The sequence below is a fragment of the Octodon degus genome, unplaced genomic scaffold, assembly GCF_000260255.1.
Source record: "Octodon degus isolate 3935 unplaced genomic scaffold, OctDeg1.0 scaffold00164, whole genome shotgun sequence".
Classification (NCBI taxonomy): domain Eukaryota; kingdom Metazoa; phylum Chordata; class Mammalia; order Rodentia; family Octodontidae; genus Octodon; species Octodon degus.
The window spans coordinates 5781853-5795368 of NW_004524740.1; the positions used below are offsets into that span (position 1 = coordinate 5781853).

The 13516-nt window shown below is 44.1% G+C and overlaps 1 protein-coding gene, 1 non-coding gene and 1 pseudogene across 3 annotated transcripts in view; all 3 read left to right on the top strand.

Annotated features, from left to right (window-relative positions):
• Window positions 1-13516, top strand: part of Tex14 (testis expressed 14, intercellular bridge forming factor) — a 110975-nt gene that overhangs the window by 3070 nt on the left and 94389 nt on the right. Inside the window, exon 2 of the mRNA XM_023703170.1 lies at window positions 13027-13141. Coding sequence (XP_023558938.1) covers window positions 13027-13141 — 115 coding nt within the window. The remainder of the gene's footprint in view (window positions 1-13026; window positions 13142-13516) is intronic.
• On the top strand, window positions 3304-11125 carry LOC105743761 (annotated as a pseudogene). The gene is made up of 4 exons (XR_001117322.1): window positions 3304-3404; window positions 8474-8969; window positions 9180-9482; window positions 11003-11125. The product of XR_001117322.1 is annotated as a phosphopantothenate--cysteine ligase-like (transcript).
• LOC111813119 lies at window positions 11509-11726 on the top strand. The gene has a single exon (XR_002818453.1). It is a non-coding gene; the product is annotated as a small nucleolar RNA U3 (small nucleolar RNA).

A 13516-nucleotide genomic window follows, 5' to 3' on the forward strand; every position in this document is an offset into this window, starting at 1 on the left:
TTTGCTAAGCTTGTTCTAAGTAGGTGCTTTAGACCACTGAGCTATCTCCCCAGCCCCCACAATATGTCTTTTATTATAATAAAGGTTATTCGTTTATTTATTGTCTTTTTGAAGCATTCTCTCTATGTAGTTCGGTCTGGTCTTGAGCTCACTTTGTAACCCAGGATGGTCTCAAACTCCCAGAAATCCTCCTGGCTCAGCCTCCTGAGTGCTGGGATTACACAAGTGTGCCACCATGCCTCACTTGTGTGTGTGTGTGTGTGTGTGTGTATATATATATATATATATTCATTCATCATATTGAGTGATCATACTGTGTATATCCCCAGCCTCCAATTTTTTAAAAAATAAATGTTACATTGATTTATAAGCACTGCTTTGGGCAGTTACAGTATTATATTGAGTTATTTAACTGAACATAAAATAACAATTAGAAGTCATCATGACAGGAAAAACACACAGCTGGCCTGTTGCAGCCAGCACAAAAACCATAGAATGGTAGAGGAAATACAGGAGTGGCGATGGGCCTTATAAAAAGAAACTGCTCCTTAGGGTACTTAACAAAGGGATATTTGGCACAAGGACAGAAGATTCTAGGACTCAAAATTACAAATCTTTTAACTCCATCGCTGTCTCTCAACTCCAAGAGCAGAGTAGAAGGAGACAGCTAAAGCAAACAGGCAGTTTCATAAAATTACACTTAAAAACCCTAAAAAATTTATTAAAATCTATTTTTGTTTTGCTTTTTAAAAATGTAATATATCAAAAAGGCCTACTTCAGCAATTTGTTGGCCCTACCAGACAACAACCCCAGTAGCCCTTGTCAGTGGCATGCTCAAGTTGAGCAGTCAACGCCTACTTCTAAACCCACGTGTGAACATGTATATGTGTCTTTTAAACCCAGCCATGAGGCTCAAATAAAAGCTAGTTTTGTGTATCCACCTGCTAACAGTCCAGTGTCCTGCAGAAGGTTGGGCAGGGCAAGGATACCTTTATGTCGTAATGAAGGAGCAAGAGCTGTATTGCCCATCCCTACGCAAGAGGAGATCCTTATATTTTGGTGGTGGAAAAGAGTATGCAGTGTGTTAATTATAGAAACTGTCCTACCAATTTGATTTGAAACTTGTTTCATTGCTATTTGTTTCTCAATAAAATTATGGAAAAAAATTTAAAAAAATATTTTGGTGGTAGTGGTGGTGGTAGTTGTTATGTATTTAATACAGGCTCTCACTACATAGATTGGACTCATAGTGATCCTCCAGTTTTCAGCCTCCCAAGTGCTGGGATTGTCGGTACACACCACTATACCCAGTCTCAGTTACCCATCTCAGTGTGCCCTGAGGGCGGGGCTGGCATGGAATGCCAGGGACTGAACCCCAGTCCCTACACCTGTCTAAGCAGGCACTTTAGTTCACTGAGCTATCTGGCAAGCCCTTGTTTTTGAGACAGGCTCTCACTATGTAGTTCAAGTTAGCCTTGAACTTAGCGATCCTCCTGTTTTAGCCTTGTGAATGCTGGGATTACAGGTGTACACCAGTGTATCATACTCAGCAGAGTTTGTTTGTTTGTTTCTTTCTTTCTTTCTTTCAATACAGGGCCTCACCCTTTAATTTAGGTTGGCCTTCAACTTGCTATATAATCCATACCAGCTGGCTTTAACCTCATGGTGATTCTCCTGCCTCAGACTCTCAAGTGCTGGGATTATAGGTGTGCACCACATCACCTGACTAAAGATCCATATATCTAAATCAAATTTGGTACCTAGTGACCAGGATGTTTTTCTGCTCTTAGAAAAAAACACAGAATTCAGGCACCTGGTGGTACATACTGTTTGTTTGGGTTTTATTTATTTATTTATTTATGTGTGTGTGTGTGTGTGTGTGGCCAGCTCAGCCCACGGGGGGGGGGGGCTGACTAGCATGTGGTGCTGGGGGATTGAACCGCGGTCCCAATGTTTTGCTAAGCTTGTTCTAAGTAGGTGCTTTAGACCACTGAGCCATCTCACCAGCCCCTGGTTTTTGTTTTTTTTTTTTCCATAATTTTATTGAGAAACAAACAGCAATGAGGCAGTTTCAAATTAAATTGGTAGGACAGTTCCAATAATTAACATATTGCATACTCTCTTCCTAGTGGTTATTTGCTGTACAAGATGCAGATATAATATCCTGTTTACAAACACTATTAGAACAAATCCCTCTATTCATTAAGAGAATGTAACTGTATATCTATCCTAACCATTTTGAATACACAGATACAAAATGGACATTCATCTGTATCCCCTTTTTTGTTTAGTTTCATCATTTGAGTATTATAGGTGTGTTAACTCAGCAAAATAGTCTTAAAGAGTCCAGTAGTCCATAATAGTATTGGGTCTTCCGCTTCACTAGCAGTGTCAAAAATTGTTGACAAGAGTCCCCTACAGCTCAACATAATACCATGCCTTTACTTCTTATACTTCATGTTTATACTTGTCTGCTGGATAAGAGCAAGATAAAGCAAGACCTATGCAACAAGAGTTGTAGCTTTTGGGTCTGATAAGGTCAGTCAAATCCCCTCAGGATTTATCCTGAGATCCTGTACCTCAGATTGTAGAGCCTTTGTCAGTGTCAGCCTGGTGGTACATATTGTAATTCCAGCACTCTGGAGGCTGAGGCAGAAGGATCACCACAAGTAATATGGACCTTGGGACCAAGGGAACCATTTAAAGGCCAACTATAGGGTTACCCATCTGTTTCGTGAGACTATATTTGTGCTCCATTCTGAAGCAGGACTGCTGGTTGCATACCATGTCCTTTATCCATTTACAGGACTTTTTATTTTGTTTTGTTTTAGAACAAGGTCTCTATAGTTATCCAGGCTGGGCTTGAATTTGCATCCCTCCTGCCTCAGCTTCACAGAGTGCAGGGATGATAGGAATGAGCCACTGTACTGGCTCCAGGTTTTATTCCTCCCACCCTCTTTGGTACTAGGAATTGAACCCAGAGCCTGATGCTTACCAGACAGGCACTGTGCCACTGAGCTACACTCCCTGCTCTGTAGGTGTTTCTTAAATTGGTCTCTGCAGGCTAAGTTCTACCTGAAAACTTCACAGAACATCATTATTATTGAAACATGATAGCAAGGATACAGTACATGTCACTGTCAGAATTTTCAGAATTAAAAGTTCTAGAGCCATCAAAATTCCACTCAGGTGACACTTCTGTACACCTGGGCTCATAGTCCAGGGTAAAAGTCTTACAGCACAGACCTAGTACCATCAATCTATACATACATGCTCAAACTTTGTTGCCTTGAGGCAAGGACATGTATACCTTCTTGATGCCTTTGTTCAAGTGGGAACTTACTGAAGTAGCCATGGTAGAAGATGTTCGGGATAATGAGCAGGCAGGGATAGAAGAGAGGAGGCTGGTATATTATTCAGACCTCCCACTCTTTTATTCTTGGCTCTGCCCCTACCCATTTTTGAAAAACAAAATTTGAGTCAGTATCTTGCCAAGCAGCCTAGACAGGCTTAAAAATCTAGCTGAAATTACAGACTTGTTACACTATGTCCAGCTGTGTAGTGTTTTATGGTTGTTTCATTATATTATATGATTGATAAAATTATTGGCCATTGATGGTTGAATTCACTTTCCAGCTCCTCTTCTCTCTCTGTAGGTCAGTGGAAAGGAAAGGGTGTTGAAAATCCCAATGCCTTGGTCTTTTTGGTTACTAAAAGACCATCTGATGATCACAAACACATACGTGCACACACACGCACGCACGCACACACGCACACACACACACACTTCTTAGTATACCATAGATGTGAACAGATTCATATTTCAAAATGGTTTTTGCAGTTAGAAGAGGTGATGGGATAAATAATGGAGGAAGACAAGGGTAGGATGACTCAGATTTTTGTTTTGAGCAACTGAGTTGAAAGTAGTATAACTGGCCTGGAAGAAGAGTAAGTTTGGGAGGCAGCTGATGGAAGTCAGTTTGAAAAGACTGAATGTGAGATACCTGTGATTAGGCTAAACAGTGTCAGATAAGAGGCTGAATATTTGGACCAGCGCTCAGAAGAGAGATCTGGGATACACAGACATATTTTAAAACCAATGATGGAGCTGGGTGTGGTGGTGCATGCCTGTAACCCCAGGAGTAGGGAGGCTGAGGCAGGAGGATAATTGCAAATTCACCATTATCCTGGGCTACAAAGTGAGCTTAAGGCCCTGAGCTGCATACAAGGACCCTGTCTCAAACAGAAAACAATCAAGGGTAGGCAAGAGGCAGGCTCCTCTTACTACTTTACAGACAGGCCTAGTTTGTGGGAGTAGTGGAATAAAAGAGTGGGTGAAACCCATGGTTATCAATAGTGAAGTCAGTAACCAGGCACTGATTCATCATGCAGTTACTCAGCACATAAAAGATTAGTAGGGACCAAAAATACTGTTTCTTGAAGAGGTCAAGGAAGGCTTCCAGAAGAGGGATGTTAGTTAAATCCTAGAATTTGCTGGAGTGATGTGCTACATCTAGCACAACTCTTGAGAAACTCCTGGAGGAAGACCAAGAAGAAATGAAGGCAAGAGTAAAAATGAAGAAAGCTGAGGTCAAGGGGAGCTCTCTCACTTGGTCAGAGAAAAGAAGCTGTCCAGTGGCTGCAGTGCATGTATTTATACTCTCAGCAGGTTGATGTCAAATGAAACACTTCTGCCTAACGACTCACTCACCTAGCTTGCCTCAGGTGCCCTGTGTTCTCAGGTCTGGATCAGTGTGTTCACCTGGCTCACCTCAGGCTCTCCATACTCTCGGGGGCTGGCCTTGCTTTAGCCCCATATGTGTGATGGAATTTCAACTTCAGCCACTCCCCAACAGGGATGCTCAGACCCATGTGCATTTAACAGATCTGCTCAGAGGAGGCCGAAGGGTAGCACTGATGGTGAAGGAGACCCCCAAAAAGTGGGAGGAATGGACACTGGAAAAGTCTTAAGTCTTAGGTATGGCAAGGCCCAGAGAAAAGACTAGGATCCTGCATGAAAATGAAGATACTTTACAACACCAGGAGTATAAAGAGTGCTTTGTTACCAGGAGATATGATTCATACCTGTCCAGATTGCTCCCAGCAGTATTCCTTTTTTTGGAACAACTTTAATCGAGATCTTTTGCTATCTTTAAAGGAGTCAGTGTGTAAGGAGATATTTGTAGGAGACATGATTGCATGAGATGACTATTAAGTACCTTTCCAGACTGGTGGCCATATCAGTCATTGTCTTAGTTGGTTTTTTTTTTTTTTTTTTTTTGGTACCAGGGGTCAAACTTAGGACCTTGACCTTGCCAGGCAGTTGCTTAATGCTGCTGAGCTATCTTCCCCAGTCCTCTTCTTTTTTAATATGTGTATTTGCTACCAGGTCTCACTTTGCAGCTTGGACTCATTATGATCCTCCTGTTTTCATCCTACCCCATGCTGGGATTACAGGCATAGGCCACTATGCCTGGTCTTAGTGGCTAGGTCAGTGCACCATGTGATGCCAGGGATTAAATCCTGGTCCCAGCACTTCCCTAAGCAGGCGCTTAATCTGCTGAAGTATCTCATTGGCCCCCCAGCCCTCTTTTCTAAGACAAAATACCTAGTGCTCAAGGGAAAAGAAGGTTTATTTAACTCAGTTCATAGAGGTTTCTGTCCACAAATGGCTGATTCCAAGACAGGGTGTCGTGGCAGAGGGGAATCACAGAGGAGAAATAGTGCATAGCAAGCAAAGCAGCAAGTAGAACCAGTGACAAGCCACTCTGTCCCTTACATTCTTCTGCAGTACCCAACCTTAGGACAGGTAGCACTCATACCATTAATCTAGTACCTTGGGCCGGTGAGATGGCTCAGTGGTCTAAAGCACCTTAGAACAAGCTAAGCTAAGCAAAACACAGGGACCACAGTTCAATACCCCAGCACCACATGCCCGCCCCCTGGTGGGCTGAACTGGCCACACACACACACACACACACACAAAATAAATAAATAAATAAATAAATATTTTTTTAAAAAATCTAGTACCTTAATCCTAGCCAGAATTATGCCAAATTCAGGGGGCCTGCCCAATGGCTCAGTTGTTCAAGTGCTTCCTTAAGCAAAGCAGTCAGACTCAGGACCCTGTGGTTCAATCCCCAAATCCTCATGCCTTTTCAGACCTGCCCTTAAGGCATCCTGAGCCAGCCCCCCCAAAAAAAAAAAATCCTTCAGAAGTATGCCAAATCAGTGGACTATATTCTTAATTTCAGCATCACACACCATAAATCCAGCCACCTCTGTAAAGCCCCACTATGACTACATGAGACTTGGAAGGGGGTAATCTGGGACATCGAGAAGTTATATGGCTAAAACAATTACGAACTTTGTGTAGAGGCTAGGCATGGCGACACATGCCTGGCATACCAACATTAGGCTGATACAAGGACGATGACTGCAGTTTCAAGGGTATATAGCAAGTTCAAGTCCAGCCTGAACTATATAGTGAAACTCTGTCTCAAAAACAAAACAGAACACAAGTAGAAAAAAAAAATCCTTGGGGCTGGTGAGATGGCTCAGTGGTCTAAGCACCTACTTAGAACAAGCTTAGCAAAGCACAGGGACTGCGTTTCAATCCCCCAGCACCACATGCCAGCCAGCCCTGCCCCCTGGTGGGCTGAGCTGGCCACACACACACACACACACAAATAAAATTTAAAAAGAAAAAAAATCCTTATGTAAATTATCAGAAACCTTAGAGAGTAGGTACAGTGTTCACACCTGAGTGTGAAGCTGGCATTTGGTGTAATTTTTTCCTCACATTTGTTAGCAATTTTGGATCTTCTTTCTAGGGGATACAGAGCAAGAGGGAGAGGGCATAGTCTGAGGGTATTCTGTTTTGAGTTGGGCTTTTAAGAATAGAGGTGTAGGGGCTGGGGAGATGGCTCAGTAGAATAAATGCTTCCCTGGCAAGCATAAGGGCCTGAGTTCAATCCCCAGTTCCGCAAAAAAATAAATAAATAAATAGAGGTGTAGCCTTCCTTTTGGCCGGAACTGCCATCTTCCAGTAATCTGCCAAGAAGACCAGAGAGCAACAGAAGTGGAAGTATATATTCTCCAGGCCTTTTAGAAAACATAGGGTTGTTCTGTTGGCCACATACAGGAAAATCTACAAAAAGGGTGATATTGTAGACATCAAGGGAATGGGTACTGTGCAAAAAGGAAGGCCTCACAAATATTACCATAATGTATTTAGTACAGCGTCTATAGGTTCTCACTATGTAAATCAGCCTCGTAGTTATTTTCCTGTTTTCACTCTCCCAAGCACTGGGATTACAGGTGGGCGCCACTACCATGTCCAGTCTCAGATGCCAGCTCAGCGTGTCCCAGGGGCAGGGCTTGAACCCTGGCCGCTGTGCCCTGCCTAAGCAGGCATTTTAGTCCGCTGAACTATCTGGCTGGCCCACCCAAATAGTCAGATATTTATAAAATATTTGTACTAGTTTGAAGATCCTGTAAATCAGCATGAAGAAAAGCTAAGCAAAATAAATGGAAGTCACTTTGGTTAAACCAAAGGAAGTCCATTTCAGTTAAATAAATTGTTTAAAGGGAAAAAAAGGGTTTGTTTTTTTTTTTCACTTTCAGCATCTTTTTGTTAGATGTTGTTTGTTTATTTGTGTGTTTTGAGACAAGGTCTCACTATGAGGCCTATTTTTATGTTAAGATACTTTTTTTTTCTCAGTTCTGGGGATTGAACTTAGAACCTTGCTCTTGCCAGGCAGGTTCTTATGTCACTGAGCCATATTCCCAGGCCTATGTTAAGACACTCTCACTGCATAGGGTGAACTACAATTTTGGATTCCTGCCTCAGCCTCTCAGGGTTCTGGGATTATAGCTTTGTACCCCTATACCATACAAAGGAAGATGCATAGGACCAGTCACAGGGAATAGACAGTGAGCTTCCATGCCTTCTGGATACCATGTCTTCCAGTAATCTTCACTTGTTTGGTTGTCTGGAAGCTTCCTGAATGCTACTTTTTGAGTTGGAAGGAAAGGTTTATTTAGCTCACAGTTACTGGAGGATTCAAGATACTGGAGGAGAGGCTGGGGCACTATGGTGTCCAGGATGACCTGCTCCCTACCTCCAAAGGAGTCCACTGGCAGAGGGGCAAACAGCATGGGCTATCAGTTTAACAGTTCTTGCCTCTCTGAAGACAGGATCTTGGCAAATTGCCATTGTTGGGCTAGAATTTGCAGTCCTCCTGCCTCAGCCTCCCAGAGTGCTGGGGTTACTACAGCTGTATGCCACCACACCTGGCTAAATTCTCAGACCCTTATAACTGATTGATTTCTCCTTTTTTAATCTTTTACCTCCTTTGTCACCATGAACCATCTTTCAGATATGTGTGTGTGTGTGTGTGTGTGTGTATTTTTTTTTAACCTCTATCTGCCCTTTGCCTTTTGTTGTGAGCCTGTCTCTTAAGATGTTAGAGGGGGCAGGGTGGTGTTAGTCATGTCTGGTGGCACCAAGTTCCCTCTGAAAGTGCGGCCCATGCGCTTCCTGGACAATTTCAGCAGCGGGCGGCGCGGCACCACCTGGGCAGAGGCCTTTCTGGCCGCAGGCTATGGGGTCCTATTCTTGTACAGTGCTCGCTCCGCCTTCCCCTATACCTGTCGCTTTCCACCTCAGACCTGGCTGGGCCAGCCCACTCAGGCATGGTGAGCCTAGAAGTCAAGTAGAATGCACTAGCCTGGCTTTGCCGAGGTTTTGCGGAGCTATCAGGAGGCATCGACAGCCGGCACCTTCCTAGCCGTAGAGTTCACCACTTTGGCAGACTATTTGCATCTGCTTCAGGCTGCGGCACAAGCACTCAGCATTCTAGGCCCTTCTGTGATGTTTTACCTGGCTACGGCCATGTCAGATTTCTATATTCCTGTCTCTGGAATGCCTGAACACAAGATCCAGTCACCTGGGGGCCCACTGCAGGTGATGGGCACTTGTCTTCCAGAGCTCTGATCCCCTATAACCAATCTCAGGTTAATTTGCTCTTGATCTGGAGATGGCCTTTCTGCATTCTGTATTTGCTAGGCACTGGGGATACAGAGATGAATAAAGACACTCTCGAGGACCTCAACCTAGCGGGGAGCCTGGATACAGACAAAATTACAATACCGAGGGATAAATGCTGTAGTGGAGATAACTATGAAGATGGTGCCAAAAATGCTTTCTCCTTTAGTTAAAGATTGGGCTTCCAAAGCATATATAATATCCTTTAAATTGGAGACTGACCCTTCCATTGTCATTAGTCGTGCTCAGAACACTTTGGAAGTTTATCAGCATCAAGTGGTGGTGACTAATATCCTTGAGTCAATACAGTCTTTTGTAGTTATTGTAACCAAAGATTCAGAAACCAAGTTATTGCTATCAGAGGAAGTAGAAAAAGGCATAGTAATAGAACAGAAGATCGTAGATAATCTTCGGTCTCAACACACAGCTTTTGTGGGGGGGGGGCAGCTCAGCCCACCAGGGGGTGGGGCGGGCTGGCATGTGGTGCTGGGGGATTGAACCGTGATCCCTGTGCTTTGCTAAGCTTGTTCTAAGTAGGTGCTTTAGACCACTGAGCCATCTCACCAGCCCCAACACACAGCTTTTGTATGTGACAAAAACTGAACTCAAAAGGTCTTATAGGATTAAAAATTATTCCGTGGACCAGAGCTTTTATAGAGTATAAGAACTAAAATAAACCCTTTAGCTTCATAGGACAAAGGGAAGGTAAAATCTGTGGTGTGCAGGCAAGTATGGGTTGGTATTTGTCTTAATGACTGTACCACCCAGTAAAATTACCTGAATATTATCTGGATTTAGAAATTGATACTAGAACTGTATATCACCTTTAAATGAAGTCTATTGGAAATTATATATTCCACAAAATATAATGGAAAAAAATATAATGGAGGCTCAATGCTGAATATCAGCCTACTTCATAGTACAGAAAGATTATGGATGCATGAGTGGGCATGCTTTGAAAATGAAGTATTTAGTGAATGCCCTAAGCTAAGTGATAAGAATTAAAAGGATGAATAAATATGACTTGTTTGGGAAATGGATGTATAAAAGTTTAATAAAGTTGTGCCCACAAAGTGACACACAGACAAAAAAAAGATGTTAGTGGGACTGGGGGTAGAGGCCCAAGCTTGTAATCCCAGCACTGTGAGAGGCTGAGACAGAAGGATCTCAAATTCAATCCTTCCCTGGGCAAATTAGCAAAACCCTGTCTGAAAAAGGGGGGTGGGGAGCAGGGGAAGTATGTAGCTCAGTGCAAAGGCCTTGGGTTCAGTCCCATACCCCCTGACCCCCACACACGATGTTAGTGGGCTTCAGGGCTTTAAGTCATTGAAGTTTGGGTGGTATCTTTGGGGATTCTACCCCTTCACCTACCCACATTCACTCTCAACCCCATCCCCAGTTTAAGAATGCCCAGGGGTGAAGTTAAAGATCCTTATCTGGCCCAGGAGTGTGCATGTGTATTCCTTCATCTGGTAATGGCCTTTGTGCCATTCATAGTCCCTACTCTTCAGAATCTTCAGTCTCATGCATGTGGCAGGGATTAAACAATCGCACAGAAGAGGTGTTTGATTTGCTGAAGAAAGAAGGTGCAGGAAAGGTTCAGGGAGACAGAGAGACACCTGGACAGATGTCTGAGTGATGAAGGTGAGTGGAGAGGAGGAAGAGAGGCGCTGGTGGACCGGCCTCGTGGCAGAAGGGAGCCCGTGCGTGGGAGCAGGGGGCGCGTGGCGGGGCTCAAGGGGGGAAAACGGAGCCAGGACACGCAGGGCCTGGTAGGGGTGTAGGAAAGCTCTGTCCTTAACCCAAGCAATGGGAAGCCACCAAGCGTAAAGCAGGGGGATAATGTAGTGTATTGTTCGTTTAAGGACAGCCATGTTGTTGGTAGAGTAAAAATCCCTTGATTGGGGGGTGGGAACCCTCACAGAACACGTCCCCGGTCTTTTTGCTCACAGGATGAAATAAACAAAAGCCTCGGGCATGCGGCGCAGACGTCACAGCCTTCACCGTCCGTCCACTTTCCGTTTTGCTTTCGCTCGCGGGAGGCGCCCCTCGCCGGGCCCCGCGGCGCCAGCTGAGGCGTACCGAGGAGGGAGGGTGCCTAGAGCTCCGGCGCCTGGCGGCCGGCCAACGGCGCGATGCGTGGGAACCCCCCGGCTGGCCGGGCGGCGGCGGAAGCGGGGCGGGTCAGAAGTAGCTGGCTCGCGATTGGCTGCTTCGCAACCGTATGTTAATGAACCTGCCCGCGGGAACTCTTCCTTTTCTTGGAAAAGTCACGAGCCGGCGCTCCAAGTGCTCCGTGAGGCTCGGGCTGGGGGAGACGCTCCCTTGGGGGAACGCAGGGGCGCGCATTGGTGTGAGCGCGCGCGGTGGAGGAGGTGCGCTCGCTCCAAGAGGAAGTCGCCATGAGTGTGATGTGTGTGCGTTGCGGGGAGGAAGCGAAGGCGAGGGAGGGAAAGTCAAGGCTATACTTTCAGGGATCATTTCTATAGTATGTTACTAGAGAAGTTTCTCTGATCGTGTAGAGTACCAGAAACCACGAGGAGGAGGTATAGTGTTCTTTCCTGAGCGTGAAGCCGGCTCTCGGTGTTGCCTTGCTGCAACTGCCGCTTGCCATTGATGATCGTTCTTGCTTCTTCCCTGGAGGGAGCAGGAGGGAAAGAATACAGTCTGAGTGGTTTCTGTGGCTTTTTCTAGTGAAAATAGAAGTGTTGAGTTTGTGTTTGAGCTTTCGTCTGAGTATTAAGCTCACCATGTTTTTGTTTGCAGTTCTCTTACTACGGAAGTAATTCTTGTGGTTATTCAATGGTGCTTGTTTACTCATTTCTTTAAGTTGTTGCTTGGACAAATGTTGTCAGACGCTTAGGTGTTTCGCTCAATTCTCAACATGAGAACTTTTACCCTGCCGTTTAGAGAGTCTGAGCGACCACCAAAAAAAAATAGATATCTAGTATTTCAGATCAAACCTCGGGTTTTTGTTTTTTAAGGTGTTTTTCGTGCGGGTTTTTTTATTTTTTATGGTCAGTTCAGCTCACCCTGGGGGCGGGCTGTTATGGCATGTGGTGCTGGGGATCGAACCGAGGTCCCTGCATGCTTGCCTAAGCAGACGCATTTGGCCACTGAGCTGTCTTACCAGTGCTCTCGTGCGGGTTTTTGGGGCAGAGTGTAAACAAGGTTTGTTTGCCGAATCGAGTATTGAACTCAGGACCTTAAGCTCTTGCCAGGTAAGTGCTTATTTTGCTGCGCCTTTTTCACGGCCCCTGTACAGTACATTTTCACCGGGCGTTTTTTAACGCGAGTTCTTTATCAGACGACTGTATAATTCAAAGATGTTTTCTAGCTGGACAGGCGTATTCCATTTTTTAAAAAGCTATTTTCCCAACACATATTAATCCTTTCTTTACCTTCTTATGACTGATAACCATTTAATTCATTTTGTTACTATAGTTACAAGCTACTTTCGTGGAAGGTTAGGGTCTTGTTTTGGGGGTTTTGAGACACGGTCTCATGTAGTTCAGGCTTGATTTCAACTCACTGTGTCGCTAAGGCTGACCTTGAATTTGCTGTAGTCACCTGATTCAGTTTCCCAAATGCTGGGATTACCTGTGTGTACCACCATGCCTGGCTTGTTTTGTTTTAATTGGAGGTTCAGGGCCTTTGTACTGAGCTACATTTCCAGCCTGTTTTAATTTTTTTTTTTTTTTTTTCTTTACTTTTGAATCAAGCCTTTTTTCTGACTTTTTTCTTTCTCTTTTGCTGTGCTGGCATTTGCATCCAGGGCTTTGAATATGCTATGCAAGTGCTCTATCCCTGAGCTACATCCCCTATCCATTTTGAGATAAGGTCTGGCTAAATTCCCCAGCTGGTTTTAAAAGGTCACAGCAGTAATTGATGAAAGTACAGAGTACTTTACTTTTTTTCCCTATAATGTGTTTAGGAAGATTCACAATACTTAATTGCTTTTGTATTTGCCTTGCAGGAATTTGTGTTGATGCGGTTAATTCCCAGGGACAGACAGCACTTTTTGTGGCCGCGTTATTGGGCCTTACAAAATTAGTTGATGTTCTGGTGGATTACGGATCGGATCCGAATCAGTAAGTACAGTAACATGATACATAGATATTATATAAGGTTGTTTATTTGTCTCTTTCCCAGAGCTGGAGAATGAAATTAGGGCCTTTGCATTGAGCTACAATCCTTGCTCTTTTTAAAATTTTGATTCAGTATCTCCCCACATCGCTAAATTGCCCAAACTGGACTCTTAGTTGAATTTGCTGTCTTCCTGCCTTAGCCTCCTAGCATACTAAAATTACAGGTGTGTGCCATTAAAACAAATAGAGGCATTTTTAAAGTACTTGGACCATTTTCCTGTAATCCCAGTATTTGGGAGGCTTAGGCACGATGGCTTAAAAAAAAAAAAAGTACTTGGGGAATTTTTATTTTTTTTTTATTTATTTTTTTTTAATTTT